The sequence below is a fragment of the Artemia sp. Qi Xiang Cuo genome, chromosome 12, assembly GCF_049724085.1.
Source record: "Artemia sp. Qi Xiang Cuo chromosome 12, ASM4972408v1, whole genome shotgun sequence".
Lineage (NCBI taxonomy): Eukaryota > Metazoa > Arthropoda > Branchiopoda > Anostraca > Artemiidae > Artemia > Artemia sp. Qi Xiang Cuo.
The window spans coordinates 61225912-61243202 of record NC_142805.1 but is presented as its reverse complement, the minus strand read 5'-3'; the positions used below and the strand labels follow the sequence as shown (position 1 = coordinate 61243202).

At 36.0% G+C, this 17291-nt stretch overlaps 1 protein-coding gene across 1 annotated transcript in view; it reads left to right on the top strand.

The window, feature by feature from the left end:
• The window catches only part of Sec5 (exocyst complex component secretory 5), a 142848-nt gene that overhangs the window by 65477 nt on the left and 60080 nt on the right, over positions 1-17291 (top strand). Inside the window, exon 5 of the mRNA XM_089097972.1 lies at positions 10261-10635. Within this exon, the coding sequence (XP_088954098.1) occupies positions 10261-10635 (375 nt within the window). The remainder of the gene's footprint in view (positions 1-10260; positions 10636-17291) is intronic.

Here is a 17291-nt window from a genome sequence, read left to right as displayed (position 1 = left end):
CGTTCTATTAATGAAACCCATGAAACGAATAGCCAAGTTTAAAAAAAAAAAACATACTAAACAACTTACAGATGAATGACCACGGATTGCATTATTCCCTGGCAAAGAGTGTAATGACCTGCAAAAATTAACAGAAAAAACTGTTTGGTACGGGGGCCCCAGCAAAGTAGTACCTTGGTATATACTTGCATCTACATACCGTCTTACAGGCGTAAATTCCTTTCCTCTTCTTCGAACTTTCGAGATTTCCCCCTAATTCTCATAGAATTGACGAGCCTGCTATCGGATAAAAGTCTTAATTTTTGGTGACTTGGACAGAGTTCGTGTCTGGGGAATTAGTGTCTTTGCCTCTTGCGCTGAAGCCTCCAGCTTTTGAAGTGTGATTATTGGTTAACAAAAAAGGCTACTTTTTGGCCCTGCTGGCTAGTAAAAATCCTGCCTGCCAGCCTTTCGTTGCTTTCCCTACCCTCACTTAGCCTTGGGGGAATGTGATCCCTCGTCTCTGCCACATGGGCTCTCACGCTGCTTTACAGGGGATCGGGCCCCGTAACTAGCCCTTGCTTTAATCCGAAGGTACTCATTCCATTTGCCCCTCGTGGATGAGGCCTTGCAGCATTGACTTTGCCTCTCTTTGCTCGCTTCCCTCGCTACCTTGGGCAGCTCGAACCTTCAGCCCTGATATCAGTTCCCTTGGGCCTACCTCATTTAGGCCCAAGTGGATTTTTCTTTCAACTTATAAGGCCAATTTCCTGTATAACTTTATTGGTTTCAGACTCCACGCGATGTAAAATTTTTGGGGTTTTTATGGGCACAGTGCCTAAATTGTATCATTAACAACAACAACAATAATGTTTGCATACTACTCAGCGTTTTACTGATCGCCAAATTGCAAACTATAAAACATTGGATTCTTACGAGTATATAACTCGTGAAAATCCAATGTTTAATGGCATCAGTTTGTTGGCAAATTTTTAAAAATCTTTTTCGTGAATTCTTTGTCTGACTCCTATAGCTAATTTAATTTATTATTTTGAGATGTTCCCACGAGTGTTCCCCTTATTTTATGTTCCCACGATGTTGGCATTAAATTGTATTTTAAATAACTCTTCAAGTTATTTAATATTTTTAAAAGAGTGCGGCTTTTGGACCACATCCCCTAGATGACAAGGCTTATGATTGTGCATCACAATATAATTATCATAATTATTCACAATTTTCTCCAGAATGTATTCTTCAAAACGCAGTCTGATTGGCTCGAATTCAGCGCATGATTGTATAGCCTATAAACACACCTAGCTTTATAAATATAGAGATAGTTACTGTCTTTAAAAGTTATTTATATTTAGACCAGGGGCGGATTGAGGATTTTTTTAGGGGGGGGGGCAAAATAGGTTGAACCGATAAAAAAAATTAGGGGGGGGGCAAAATAGGTTGATCCGATAAACTTGCTTCAGGAGAAAGTTTATTTAACGCAAACTTGAGTTAATTAAGTAAATTACACTACTTTAGACTACGCTAGGGGGTAGACATGTACCAAAATATATAAAAAGACTATAAATGTTAAGCAAAACAAGACTGTGAAACAAAGAAACAAAAGAGACACCATGAAGAAGTAACTACGTACTTAGGTTGCGTTTCAGATAGACACCATTTATAATTAAAATGAAATAAAATATAAAAAAATGGCTGCAACTTTTAATAAGATAGTAAAATAAAAAAAAAATTTATAAAAACAATAATAAATCGAGGAGGAATACGATAGTGAAAGAACCAGCATTAACAAATTAACATTTTCGTAAAAATGCGAGAAGAAAACCATACACGCTATACGAAAAAAAAAAAATGAAGGAAACTCGCATTTCGTAAACTATAGTTTTGCATGAATTATTATATTGGACTAGTTTAAAAAACAACAACTATGGTTTATAAATCTGAGTTTCTTTGTTTTCTTCCTTTTTTTGCATATAATTTGTGTTTTTTCTCATTTTTTTAAAAACATGTTAAATTGTTTTAGATAGATTTTTTCCTTTTTTTCTCCGTTGAATGAGTCATCTGCTTCCGGGTTCCCGGGTATGAAGTCGAAATTTTTTTGGCCTCATTAATTATTGTTTGAACAAAAAATATTAGTTTTTTTTTGCAAACTTCGCTGTCTTATTAAAAATTTTACCCTTTTTTCGATATACTCATTGCATATAAATAATAAATAGAAAGTCATTGTGGCCCAAGAAATCAATAATACCATTACAGTAAAAGCACAATTACCTTCCGCAAATATATATTGACTCTTTTAAGCAGTCTGTTTAAGCAAGAAGATTTACCTCTGAAGTCTGAAATTTTACTTAAAAATACATATTTATCGGTATGTTATTTGCTAAAAATATCCAAAAAGGAACGTCCCCCCTCAAATCTCAAATGACATCCCCTGTTAAACAGCGGTTTTTAAAAATATTTGGCTGTGACGGGAACAAGTCTTGCAAATCAGACTTTGAAATATTCAAGTCCCTCCCCCCTAAAGGTGAAGCCCCTCCCTCCTTGATGAAAAAAGCATATGTATTCTTCTTGCTTAATAGACAAAACTGACCGATTTTGACTGTTTTGAATTTTTCACTATTTGCATTTTAAATTAATAAGAAGATAACTCTAGATTTTACCCTTGAAATTCAAATCTTGCCGACCCATTTTTTATTTATTTTTTATTTTTTTTAAGTAGGCTTTCTAATTTGTGTCAAAGTCTGTTTTTTGTTGCAGACAAAACAAGGGCTTTAAAGTAACCTTTATTTTGGGGTCTCTGCTCTCTCACTCTGGATTTATATATTTTATATATATATTATATAAATATTATATATATTAATATATATAATATTTATATATATAATATTTATATAATATTTATATATATTTAATGTATTATATATATTAATATTTATATATATTATATATAATATTTATATATATTATATAATATTTATAATATAATATTATATATATTATATATATAAATATTATATATATAGGATTATATATATTATATATATATTTTTTTCAGTTTTGCTCATAGCCTACCTCAAGTATATTACTTGTTCTTAATAGAACATGCTTTACTATGTCTACTATGTTTACTTCTATGTTTTCTGTTTACTACTTATGTTTACTATGTTACTATGTTTACTATGTCTAATTAGAATACACCACTCCTCTCCCTTCCCCCACCTGAAAGAATTCAAAGGTTTTCCAAAAAATTGTTTAAAATTTTACTTTTTGTTATTAATCACAATATGACACAGCTGGCCGACATACTTGATTGTTGTTTAAATATCTTTACATAGACCATTTCAACTATGGATAAGCCAAACCATTTTTTTGGGGGGAGCAGGGGATGGTGAAATTTGACAATTGTTAATAAGCCTTTAAATAGCTTTTAAGTGGAGGATTGAAATGTTTTCATTCCGGGAATGAAGGTAGGCATCCAATTCACTCTTACCACCCCTCGAGTGTGGAACTTGAATTTCGGCATCATTGCCATTGTCGTCAATTTTTTAAGTGCCTTCATTCTTATGCTATCCTTGCTCTCCTTCGCAATGGCGTCAACCCTTTCATTTGCTCTTGCTTATGGCATTGGTATCAAAATTCTCATGTTAAGGTGCGTTCTGGTATTCATCTTACCGATCATATTCTAGTAAAGAGATGGGTCAAACAAGGTTCGGTCATTAGTCCAGCTTTATTTGTTAACGCTATCCGTATAGCTAGTAGAAATATTCCCCCTTTCCTGATTGATCGGTTCATTGATATTAGGCATCTATCTTATGCTGATGATATTGTTTTGCTAACTAAAGATCTTGATTCACTTCAATCTGCCGTTAGTGTAGTCTAATCTAGTCTTTAAGACATAGGTCTTTCCTTAGAAGTTTCTAAACGGAATTTATGGTATTTCATCCAAATTCTGGAGTAGGTGAGTCTCTTTTAGTCGTGTCATCCTCAATTGCATGTTTGGATGCGTTAAATTATCTGGGACTACCTTTTGCTGCGTCTATAAAGAATACGCGAACTCTCATTATTCAAGCTATTAAGGAAAAATTTCGAAAGACTTGTGATATGCTTGCCAAAATAATCGGGCAGTTTGACAAGATCCCAATATATTTTTTATCGCGCCGGTTTGGAAGTTTTTTAATAAGACTGGACGCCTTGTAATCCGTACGCAGTTTTTTAGATATTGTTTTTTTTTGCCTTCCCTTATGGATCAAGAACACTTACATAGTTTAGAAATACAAAGTTTTTGATTCGTTGAAAATGGAAGAACTAAGGTAAGGTTTGAATAGCGTAGAGAATGTATCGTAAATTTTCCTCTTAATTGCATCCGATAGTATTGTATTGTTATTAGATTTTTATTCATTAGTGGTGTTTTCATTGAATCTTTTATATCCTATGTTGTATTTTCTTAGTCTTTGTGTGTATTTTTTTCCCTTTTCCTTTTTTTACTCCTCTATCAGCATTTTATGTTTGTAAAGAGGGTACAAATAAATTATTTTTATTATTAGAGTGCGCTTTTTGCAAAATCAATAGGAAAATTCATGTTAAAACTTCGTCGCTTCAGTTCAGTTCAGTTCAATATGGGTTTTAATTCAAAAAAATATATATAAAAATACACTTAACTTAATTCCTTGTGCATTGATGCACGTTTGGGCCTGTAATAATTGCACACTCTAAATACACCGTGGCCTCCTATCCACTCCAATTTCCACCCCGACCCGTCATCAAATAACAATAAATTTAACACAACTTCTCCTCCGCTCACACCCCTTGAAGTATCAAACTAAAATATGATAATTAATAATAATATCGAAAAATTATAGACATAATAATAATAAAATAAATCTAGTAAAAAAATATTTAATCTTTTAGATATTTTTCCACATTCTTTTTAAAGGAGCCGAGAGACCTATATGACCTCAGCTCTTGCGGAAGTGCATTCCACTCTCTAGCACACGCAATTCTAGGAGAAAATTTCGACCTAGCTGTCAGTGTCGGGGGTGTGTAAATGTATGATGAAGATCGTGTATTTAAACTATGGATTTGTGATGCTAGTGTTAATAAGCCTCTAAATGGTGATGGGAGTGTTCCTGAAAAATATTTAAAACAAAAAACGGTGCAAGATAGTTTGTAAAGTGATGCCATTGATAGTCTGTTCGGTGCTGGGCCTAAAATTTGAAGTGCTTTATTGTGAACTGAGTTTAGTCTCTGTAAATGTGTCTTGAAATTAGATTGCCAAACCGTAGAACAATATTGAATGTGAGGCTTGATAACTGCATTGTAAATCAGGATCAGTATTTTTTTTAGGGAAATGGTGACTGAGTTTTCTCAAGATTCCAAGGTTCCTTGAAAGCTTCGTCTCGACACTTGCTATGTGGTGTCTGAACGAGAGGTTTTCGTCAATTAAAACCCATAGGTATCAAACGTGTCCTTTTTCTGGTCTCTGGATAAGTCCACGAGAGGTTTCAATACCAATCACATCAGAAGCCAGTGAATCTATATGTGAAAAAATTAAACACTCGATTTGTCAATGTTGATGACTAGACGATCTGCGTCCATCCAGAGGTATGTTTCTTCAAGAATGTCTTGTAGCTTTGTTTTGAGAGACTTGATGTTCCATTCTGAGCTTGCCATAAGTGAATCATCTGCAAATGCCGTTAGTTCGTCCTCGGCTTCTACTATAGACCCTGGCGTCGTTTGTGGGTGACATAGTTTGCAGCAATAAGGGCTACGACTTGCAGGAGTCAGTACTTGCTGAAGATCATTTACGTGAACAAGAAACAAGACCGGTCCCTATTTAGAGCCCTCTGGCACCCCGCAATTAACTACGACATCATTTGTATGGTCCTTTCCTGTGTAAATTCGACGATTTTCCAGGTAAGACTTAAACCAATCTAGGACTTGGCCACGAACTCTAATATGATCCAGCTCTCCTAGTAATATTTTGTGGTGCATGCTATCAAACGCTTTCTTAATATCTAGAAGCACTGCTGCAGGTAAAGCATCCGAATCTAGGATTCTGTTTACGAATAAACTTAGTGAAGTAAGGGCGTCTTCGGTTGAATGGCCAGCCCTAAACCCGAATTGGCGGCTGTTAAAAAAGCCTTTGGCCTCTAAATGTTGGCAAAGTTGGTTTTTCATTGGCGTTTCAAAGACTTTCGAGAAAACTGATAAGATTGAGATTGGTCTATAATTTTATGTGTCTGTATGATTTCCACCTTTGTGAAGAGGTATTATCTTTGCCTTTCTTAACATTTCAGGAAAAACCCCTTTATCTAATGAAAGATTTACAAGGTAAGTTAGCGGCTCAGCAATGGTCGTCACTACTGCTTTCAGTGCCTTTGTGTGGACCAGGTCGAAACCTGAAGCAGAAGAGCCCTTAAAATTTTTTACGAGTAATTCGAGCTCACCTGGTGTTACAGGACTCACTGCCATTGATTTCATACACTTCGGGCCAAGGTATTCTTTGTATGACTTAGATGGTATCCCGACGGAATTTGCTATGGTATAGCCAATATTTGCGAGAAATGTACTCAGCGATGCGGGAACCTGTGTAGGTTCTGTAATTTCTTCATCATTCACGACGAATTTCGCTGGTAATGAGGAAGACTTAGTGGTTGCCCGTAGTACCGAGTTGATAATTTGCCAAACTTTTCGACCATCCTTCCCGCTTTCCGTCAGCTTTTGCTGCAGGCAGCCACGCTTTGCTCTTCGTAACACAGTCCCAAGGACTTTCCTGTATTGCTCTTAATCCTCTAGCCGCGCTAAGCTGGGAAAGCGTCTATACTTTCCCCAAAGGTGGTTTTTCTTATTCACATAGAGTAGAATATAATCCGTCATCCAGGGGCTAGTTGGCTGGTCTTTTTTTCGTTTATTAGTTTTCGGGTTTGTCACGCAACATCTACTGTATACATCCGAGCACGTCGAATGAAATGACCCAAATGCTTTCTTTACATCTTGAATCTCCATTACCAGTTTATCCCAGTTTAATTGCTCTAGCTCCTCTTTTAAATTCTTCAAGTTTTCCTCTGTTAAACATATAATCGGTAACATAGGGTTGATTCGGGACCTTATCTTAGCTGGTTCTGAAAAGCCGAGTGTTGCATGAATGGGTAAGTTGTCTTATGTGTCACTGACGAGGACTGCCACCGACTCTGGGAGCAAGGAGCTGAATATGTTGTCGATAAGTGAATGCGTACTCTCAGTAACCCGTGTCGGAATCGTAACAGCAGGATATAGGCCTGAACCTGCCATATTATTTAGGAAATCTGCTGCTTCGGCCGTTAGCGGAATGCTGAGGTTAATGTTGAAATCTCCCATGAGAATAAGCTCGTTTTTTTTGACACTGTGCTAGCTCCAGAACTTGAGCCATATGTTCCATAAACTGAGACGTTGACCCTGACGGAGAACGATAAATTTCACCCACAATAAATTTTTATTTGGGGACAGCCATACTTCTAAGAACAGCGAGTCGAAAATTCCTTCAGTATTTCGTGTAAGGTCTTGCCTAGTTTGAACCGTGTGTGTGTCGCGGATATAAATTGCTATACCATCCCTTTTCATCTGTTTTCTGTTGAGAAAATGGCTAGTGTAACCTGGAATATCAAAAGGCTTTCGGTTTGTTGTGTAATAAATGTTTCACATAGACCAATACAATCTGGTCTAAGCTCCCGACATGTCGACTCTAGATCAGAAAATGAGGAATACAGTCCTTGGCAATTCAAATGAAATACCGAAAGTTGAGAATCGGAAGACCTCCCAGTAATTAAATTAGAAATTACATATTTACTTTTAGGAAAATTTTTATCATGAAACAAATGGAAATCATTTTCTTGACCAATTTCTTGATCAAAAATAAACTTGAGATTTAAATAAGACTCTTCTAAATTTTTTAATCTATCTATATCAAAATCTCTGATACCTCTCGGGGATGAAGCTGAAGAAAAAGTCATCACTTACCAACTGCAATCGGCGGTCCGTCGTTAAAATTCCAGAAGAGCAAGGAGTAAAAAAAAATGAACATACCCGATTGAACTTCTTTATGTAACACTGAAATGAAACAAAAACAAAATAAATACCCTTGAATTTTTGTAACATTATAGAGGAGAAAATAGACTTTAACAAAGATGAAACAAAAAAGGAATAAAACTAAATTTTTGCTTTACTTCCTTCTCTGTTATAAAGCTTGAAACAGAATTATTGTGTGGCTTCAATAATAATCCAAAAAAATTCTCATGATATCACATACATAAAAATCAAACATCGGAGAAAAAAAAAAATGACAAAACTACTTGTCGGAAACAACCTCCTCTGGGTCGTTTTTGGCAAACAGTTTTAGCGGATCGAAACAGTCATCATCGTATTTAACCCACTGCTGTGAGCTTTTTGACCTTTTTGTATCCAGCCAGAGTTTCACGTTATGCTGGACCACACGAGTTTTACTGACCTTCTCTGCTCTCTTTGCATTTTTTAGCTTGTAACTGAGAGCCAATAATTCCTTTCTTCGCTTTCCTAATTCAGCAGGTAAGACAGTTAACACGCTGTAGCCCGTCTTCTTTAGTTTACCACATTCTTTAAGAATCAATGAGCGATCATAATTCTTGAGCTTCACGAAAATAGGCTCAACTGTTTTTTTCCTACCGCTCCGCAGACTAGTACCAACACCATCATCAGACGCGGTGGATTTTTTGACCCTATACGCAATACTGATACCTATTTGATCAGGATCTGCAATCCTGAGTTTTTTTCCGATGAAAGTTTTTACTGTATCAGATTCATTTGGCGTATCGATCCCGTGAAGCAGAATATTGTTTCTCCGTGTATGTAAATCCACTCGAAGTGCAGACGATTTCACTTTAATCAGTTCCAATTTTAACAGCTTATTTTTAGTCTTCAACACCTTATTTTCTTGTTGTAGCATCGAAATCGTAGCAGTTAACTCATCCATTCGCCGGTCAAAATGTTCTTTTGCTAGTGATGTAGCCATCTTTTATTTTTTCAACAATAATGCCGCACAATTTAAAAAATCCTTAAAAAGTCATGAAAGGAAACTTAATCGCAAGGGCCCATAATTTGTAATATCCAAATATTACTTAGGGCCCACTTTTAGCAATCGCAATCAGTCAAAACTTATTATCCAAATTGTTTATCCAAGCAGCGTCCTTTGGGCAAGTGACGTAGCTAATCCAAGTTCATTTCACACCCGGAGACCTTCACTGTCTGAATCCTAACAGGTAACTGTTACAGGTAACAGGTAATTGTAATTGATTATAATTTTTAGGAATGTTTAGCACCTTGGCCTCAATACAAATATAATATTGTTCCTTTTGTAGAATCGTCATTCTAAAATCGTCAATTTCGGAATTTTTTTTTTTTTAGAAATAAGCTGTTGGATTTTGCAAAATTAAGACGTTACTAAAATAGCTTTTTGTATATAAATGTTTTAAATGATTATTTTAAAAAATAAATATTGTAAATATAAGCGTATAACATCGTAGTTATAAATTTACAAAAATGAATATTTAAACATGTGAATGTTTATACAAATATTGTTGTTAAATAAGTTATAAATATTTTAACTGCCTTCTCATTTGTATTTTTTTTTTCTTCAAGCAGTAATTTTATCGTTATGAAACTAGGGTTCCTGGGAATATTGTGTAGAAAAATTAAGGAAGTGCAAAAAAAAAAACTAATTCGTATTATTAATAATTTTGCCCCATGACTGATATATAGTTTTGGGTAATGTTCGCGAGGCTACGAATCTTGTTGCCTTCACGACCATGGAGATAATATCCTTCTTCTTAAAAGAGTATAAAAGAGTAAACCATTTTTATTTCACTTTTCTATATATTTTTTTCAGTATTTATTTTCCCGCACATTACCTTAATGGAGTTGTCTTTATGTATTATTAAGTGTATATAAATATTTTTTTCCCCCATTGGTGTTGCAGAGAGGGGGTGGGGCAAGGGGGTGGCTGTCCCCGGGTGCAGCCTCTGAGGGTGCGCCAAACTATTTTTTGGCCTAATAAGGAACTATATTTTGTTTACTTATATTGTGGTAGTGGATGGTGGGGGAGGGAGGGGGGGGGTGAAAACAAACATTGTCCGCAGGTGCTGAAAACCCTACATATGCCTCTGTTTTCACCTGCTTTTTAACAAGTTTCTCGGGACTTCCACTGCCTGTGAAGCAAATTATGTCGTATTTTTTTGTTAATAAATGTCTCCCTCTCTACAGCGAAAAGTTTTGGACATTATTGTTATATACAATCATCTAGTCAGAGCAGCACTCCTGCCCCGAACATTAGACAGCCAGTCAGAACACAGGGAAAGATTTGGATTGTGGCCAGATTTTCAGAAACCTAGAACTTTAGAGCTTACCAGTGATTGGCTAGTTGAATGCCTTAAAAGTTTACGTTCCTGTAGAAGTTTCTTAGAAGTTTTAGACTTGCCGAAGGATGTAATTCAACCGACCAAGAAATTAGTATCTGACTTCAGAGAATATTCCCTGCAGCTGCTATTCGAGTCAGCAGTCAGTGAGATTCGAAGTTTGAAGAAGAAGGAGAATTGGGTGATGCTGTATAAAGATGACGCTGGTGGTATTACCGATTTGGTATGTTTTACCTTTTACTCATATATATGCTTTGATATGTTTTACTCAAAGCCATATCCAGGAGTCCAGGGGGGGGTTATGAGTTTTGAACCCCCCTCCCCAGAAATATTTGTCCGACTCGTAAAACGTAACAAAAATGAATATATACAATTTTTTGATGCATTTTTTAAAAGTTTTGTCCCCCCCCTAAAAAATTCTTTTATGACCCCCCTCCCCTCCCCACAAAAAAATTGATACGGGCCCTGGTTGTACTGTTGTGTTTTGGACTGACTGGTAGGTTGTATTCATATTATCCAATTTTGTTTCTATATTTGTGACTCTATCAGTATTTCTTGTGCTACTTTATTAGCCGTATTAAAGTACCAGGGACATTGAAAATGAAATCTGATTGTTTAGATTGGTTAAGTGGTATCTTTCTCAACTATTATATCTTTATTAAATAGGAAAAATGGGGAGTTCAGTCTTTAATGAAAAGACCTCGACTCCCAGTTATGCATTTTTGGTGGGAGCGGGTTCCAAATAAAAGAGAGAAAGAAATGTGGATGAAAAATTATCAAAAAATAATCTGAAAGCAGCTTAAGAGAATTTACAAAACAACTTAAGGAAATTTAAGAAAAGAGCTAAAGAAAATTTAAGAACACCAGCTTAAGAAAATTTACAGCTTAAAAATAGATAAAAACAACTTACGAAAATTTAAGAAAAATATCTTTAAAAATTTTTTTAACTTAAAAAACAGCTTAAGAAAATGTGAGAAAAACAGCTTAGAAAAAAAGCTTAAGAAAATGTAATAAAAACAGCTTAATAAAATTTAAGAGAAACAGCTTAAGGAAATTTACAAATTATAAAACAGCTAAAAAGAGCTTAAGAATATTTAAGAAAAACGACCTAAGAAAATTTATAGCTTGAAAAACAGCATAAGAAAATTTAAGAAAAAAAGCTTAAGAAAATTTAAGAAAAACAGCTTAAGAAAATTTACCTTTCCTTTGAAGGTGTATTTGTCTTTTGAAATCAACAAGTTTTTTGTGTTTTAACTCTTACGTAATTAAACTTAATGTAATGGAAGTGCAGCAGAAAGATACCGTAGTTCCTCTGTGCAGCATTTTATCGGTGATTTTGACCATAGATTTTATTTCTTGACATTATGTTGACTTTTAAAAAATCATTGTCACTTTGGATTTGTTTTTTCTTACAATATTTTATAGCTCATTGTATTATTTGATTCATTTTTTGCTTCCAGTATTGACATATTCGTGTTAGCTTAAAGTTATTGTAGCGGATAAATATTTGCTATTTTAGTAATTAAAACTAAAATCGCATAACCAAGTGCTCAAATATTTTATGTGCAGAACTTGTTTATGGGTATGGACAAGAAAAAAAAATCCAGTGTATACAATAGATACAGAAGGTATCTATATAAAATATATACTATACAAAGTTAGATAGATAGATAAATACTATACATGTATATAAATACTAAGTATCTATATACAATAGTTACTTAGGTGGTCTAGGTTTTACTGATTTCATTTTGGTTCATTTTCCTCTGCCTGGTTGAGGGAAATTTTCAAATTTAGTAAGCCTGAGTTTTGGGTGTTGAATGATACCCAATTAATTCAGCTAATTACTCACCTTTCTAAAGTTTAATTTTCTTATAAATATGTTTACGTTTCTTCCGTGATCGGATACCAACCTGTGTTACTGGTCATATGCAGTTACCATTCTCTACTTTTTTTATTATGAGTTACCCTCTTTGCACCAAGAAAATTGGAAAAGTGATATCCAATGAATTAGCTCTTTTTTATAAATGCAAAGAGAAAATTAAACCGTATATGATCACCTGCGAGGGTTTGGTTACGGAATACAACTAGAAAAACTGAAATGAAATCAGGATCGAATTTGAAACTGAGGCATACATCTAATCCTTAGTTCTGAAAAATACTTTTGGGAGCATTTCCTTTGACTTTCTTTCAAAGTTGACGGACTCATGAGGAAGGTTGTAGAAGGATCGAAAGAAGTCAAACTTCTCTTTATGCAAAAATAATAATATATTGTCTATTAAATGTTAAATAAACTATTTTGATTTTTATTAAATAATAACTTTCCAGAAAAAGAATATGAAAAACACGCAGGTTAAGTTTCAATTCTCGAAAAAACTTGGTTCAATGGACGTAAACTGATAGAACTCGAGCAAGCCCCACTCCAGAACTAAACAACGTGCGTAAGAGTATGGGTTACTTTCAAGAGCGGGAACTTCTGACTGCACAACGCAGGCTTAGTTTAGCCTGGGAAAATCCTGGCAAAGTTGATTAGGCGTTTTGACTTTGAGCTGGCAGGCCTACTGGGGACAGGATTCTGATTCCATTGCCGTCTCCTGCATTTTACAGTGCCTGACCAGAAAAGTTTCTTGCATTTCCACTCAAACAGTAGATGACACTGGGGATTTATCTGTTCGACACTAGTGCCATTTCCGCCTATTCATAAGTTTCAGACACTCTTTAACCCAACCCACAACGATTTGGATCCGTAGTGATTCATTTTGGTGGCGTGGAAAAGAGCAAGTTATAGCTAATATGTGGGATGATATTAACGCATTCAGACAAAAGATGGTTCTAATGAAAAGAAAAAATTATGTGGGAAGAAATTTTGACAAAGTTTCCTAAATGTCACATGTACAACCAAACATGTTTCAATGCATGTTTCAAAATTTCAATGCAAGTTTCAAGTCGAATCGATCCAATCAAATTTTACTTTGTAGGTAAACGGCAAACATGTGAACATATTACGTAAAATAATCCAAAATGTCCTTTCTAACTGAAATTGTAAAATTGACAATGCGGACCGTGAATGTGACATACCTGATCTAGACTCTCTCGAGAACGGCTCATATGAGGCGATAGCCAACTGCGTGGGCTGAAGCCCCCAGTGAGTAGATGAAAACAAAAAGCCGACTAAAGTGCAAATTTGCACTTTACTGAAAAAAATATAAATGTTTTTACTTTTATCAAGGAGGCACACTTGTGCCTCTATAAAGAGGTGACCCACTGCAATGTTAAGCGATTTCAGGTCCTAGAGGTCGCAGAGAGACGTCAGTGATCGCATATTGTAGTCCAAGTTCAAACTAAGAAACGTGCAAAATTTCATCCTCCTCTGACTTTATCTTCATGGGGTAAACTGGGCCGGAAGTTTCGACCCTCCCACCACAGCCCCCCTTTAACGTTGTCCGATTGGGCTTAAATTTGGAGGTTAAGCTTTCCTAGGGCTTGGGAGCTTATCCTCAAAATTTCAGCTCAATCCGATCCCTCCTTCCCTGTTTTCAAAAAACCAAATATAGCCACTTAAAATTCATCATTTTTTTTTCTTATCCACGCCTACAGGCCACAGTTGGCAACTGATCCGGTTGAATGAGGACTCATTCAAAGCAGAATTTAACTTGTTAGGGCCTTTTGATATTTTCAGACCGAAAGAATTATCCTCCGAATTTAAATTTACGAAAAACCTCGTTTACCTATAAGAACCCGCTATAAGCGGGCTAGCCCGCGAAAACGTGGGTTCGCTTTCCTATAAGAGCCCGCAAGCGATTTCCGGTCCTAGCGGTCGCAGAGAGACAGTGGTAATCGCATTTTGTAGCCCAAGCTCAAACTAAGAAACGTGCAAAATTTCTCCCCTCTCCGACTTTATCAAGGAGGCACACTTGTGCCTCTATAGAGGCGACCCACCACAATGTTAAGCGATTTCAGGTCCTAGAGGCCGCAGAGAGACGGCGGTGATCGCATTTTGTAGCCCAAGCTCAAACTAAGAAACGTGCAAAATTTCATCCTCCTCCGACTTTGTCTTCATGGGGTAAACTGGGCCGGAAGTTTCGACCCTCCCACCACAGCCCCCCTTTGACGTTGTCGATTGGACTGAAATTTAGAGGTTAAGCTTTCCTAGGGCCCGGGAGCTTGTCCTCGAAATTTAAGCTCAATCCGATCACTCCTTCCCTGTTTTCAAAAAAACAAATATAGCCACTTAAAATTCATTTCTTTTTTTTTCTTAGCCACGCCTACAGGCCACAGTTGGCAACGGATCCGGGTGAATGAGGACTCATTCGAAGAAGAATTCGACCTGTTAGGGCCTTTTGATATTTTCAGACCGAAAAAATTATCCCCCGATTTTACATTTACGAAAAACCTCGTTTTCTTATAATAGCCCATGTTAATTTTTCCCACCACAACCCCCCTTTAACGTTGTCTGATCGGGCTGAAATTTAGAGGACAAGCTTTTCTAGGGCCTGGGAGCTTATCCTCGAAATTTCAGCTCAATCTGATCACTCCTTCCCTGTTTTCGAAAAACCAAATATCAAGTTTTGCTTGCGTCAAAAAGATTCGGGATACTAAAAAAACAATTACAATTGTGTCTCTTTAGTGCAACGGTCGAAACTCCTGACTATCGGGCGGTACACCCGGGTTCGATTCACAGATATAGAAAATTTTTTATATACTGAATTTAAATTTTAAAAATGAAACTCAGTTTCTTTTTTAAATTATTTGAAAAAAATTACATTTTCTAAAGAGTTAAAGAGGCTGAGTTACAAGGTCGACCCTTAAAACGTACAGGGATTAGGAGGCACAGTTGGGGGGCTGCCGCCCCCCAAACCCCCGCTTTCGCAGCCTGTAAATAAAAAAAAAGTTTTTAAAGTGAAAGTGAGGAGCGACATTAAATCTTGAAACGATCAGAAATTATTCCGTATATGAAAGGGGCTGTGCCCTCCTCAACGCCTCGCTCTTTACGCAAAAGTTTTTATTGTTTAAAAAAAAGAGTTGTGAGAAAGTCAAACTTTAGCGTAAAGAGCGAGGCGTTGAGGAGGGCACAGCCCCTTTCATATACGGAATAATTTCTGATCGTTTTAAGATTTAATGTCGCTCCTTACTTTCACTTTAAAAACTTTTTTTTATTTACAGGCTGCGAAAGCGGGGGTTTTGGGGGCGGCAGCCCCCAACTGTGCCTCCTAATCCCTGTACGTTTTAAGGTTCGACCTTGTAACTCAGCCTCTTTAACTCTTTAGAAAACGTAGTTTTTTTCAAATAATAACTTTAATAAATCAAATAATATTAACATTTTAATTATTAAATATCAGTATATGTATATTAAACTGACAATTTATTCATTTGTATTTTTTTCAGTAAAGTGCAAATTATGTTCTGGCCTTGGGATGGCATAGGGATTTTGAGCTCAACTTATGTTAATACCTGCTCTTTTTCAGCTTGACTCTGTTAATTATCTTAATCTCTGCTCGTTTTTGGTTTCATTTATGTATCGATGCTGATCTGTGGTAGCTCCGCGATTGGTAGAATGGCTTATTTTAGTTTTATTCATGATTGTTTGAATGGAGTTCTTTACTTATCTTTGAAAACTTGTTTTGTGTTAAAAGTTTTTTTTAATTAATTTCTGTTCGTTTTATATTGACAAAGTCTTTTCAGAGAAAAAGAAAATAATACTTTAAATCTTTTCGTTTTTTTAGATTTATAGTTTGGCCTGCTATTTGCATGCTGGGGAAAAATTTTCAGCAATTTTTAACAACATACACCCTCTTAAAAATCTGGACACAAATAAAAGTGTTTAATTTAGTTTCATAACTCGTCTAGTTGACCTGAAATGGAAAACTTTATACCATTCGCAAAAAAATCTGTTTACTTTCTTTGATAGCTTGGATACACTTACGCTATTTTGATTTGGTTAAATTTTAAGAGCAGAAGCAGCCCCAAAAGTTTGAACATAAAACCCTCAGGCGTTCTTGGGATACTGCTGAGATGCCTTATTGGGAATTAGCATTAACACAGTGCATTTTGATTTAATCTTATGGCAACATTTAGTTTCTGAACATAAAGTCAATTGGGAGGTTAGGCGTGAGAGGGGGTTTAGTTTCGCTCCAATCACTGTTGAAGATTAAAATGGGCATCATCCATTTTTATTTTTAATTGAATGAGCGCCTTTTATAGTTCCTACAAGAACTCCTTATATACGAAATGCCCAGGTCTAAACAACAACAAAAAATAATACATTATACCCATATCAATCTTGAATGAAGAAATGTCAAACCTTCCAATCACTTTGGCCTATTAAAAAGGGCACCAGATCTTTCGATTTCCAATCGAATCAGCCCTTTTTGAGTTTCTACGACAACACTTCCTTATAACACCTTATATGCCCCCAGGGCATAAATTACAACTCTTACCCTAAAGGCTGTGAGGGTGGTTGTCATTCTCTAATACCTTACTTCCAGAAATTTTAACTACGTTAAACAAAATGGCTATCTCTAAATTTTGATTGGATGTGTCTGGGAAAATTGTGGGCGTGAGAGGGGTGTTGATCTTTCTCCAATCATTTTCAACTATCGAAAAAGGCGATAACCCTTTCAAATTCCAACCAAATGATCCCTTCTGAAGTTTCTACGACAACGCTTTCAATAAAAACCTTGTATGCCCCCATGGGATAACTTACAACCCTCCCCCTGAGGGCTGGGGGAGGGAGGGTTGTCATCCTCGCAGACCTAATTTCCAGAACTTTCTACTACGTTGAACAAAATGGCTATCTGAAACTTTGATTGGATGTGTCTGGGGGAATGGTGGGCGTGAGAGAGGGGTAAGTTACCGTCCAATCACTTTCAACTATTAAAA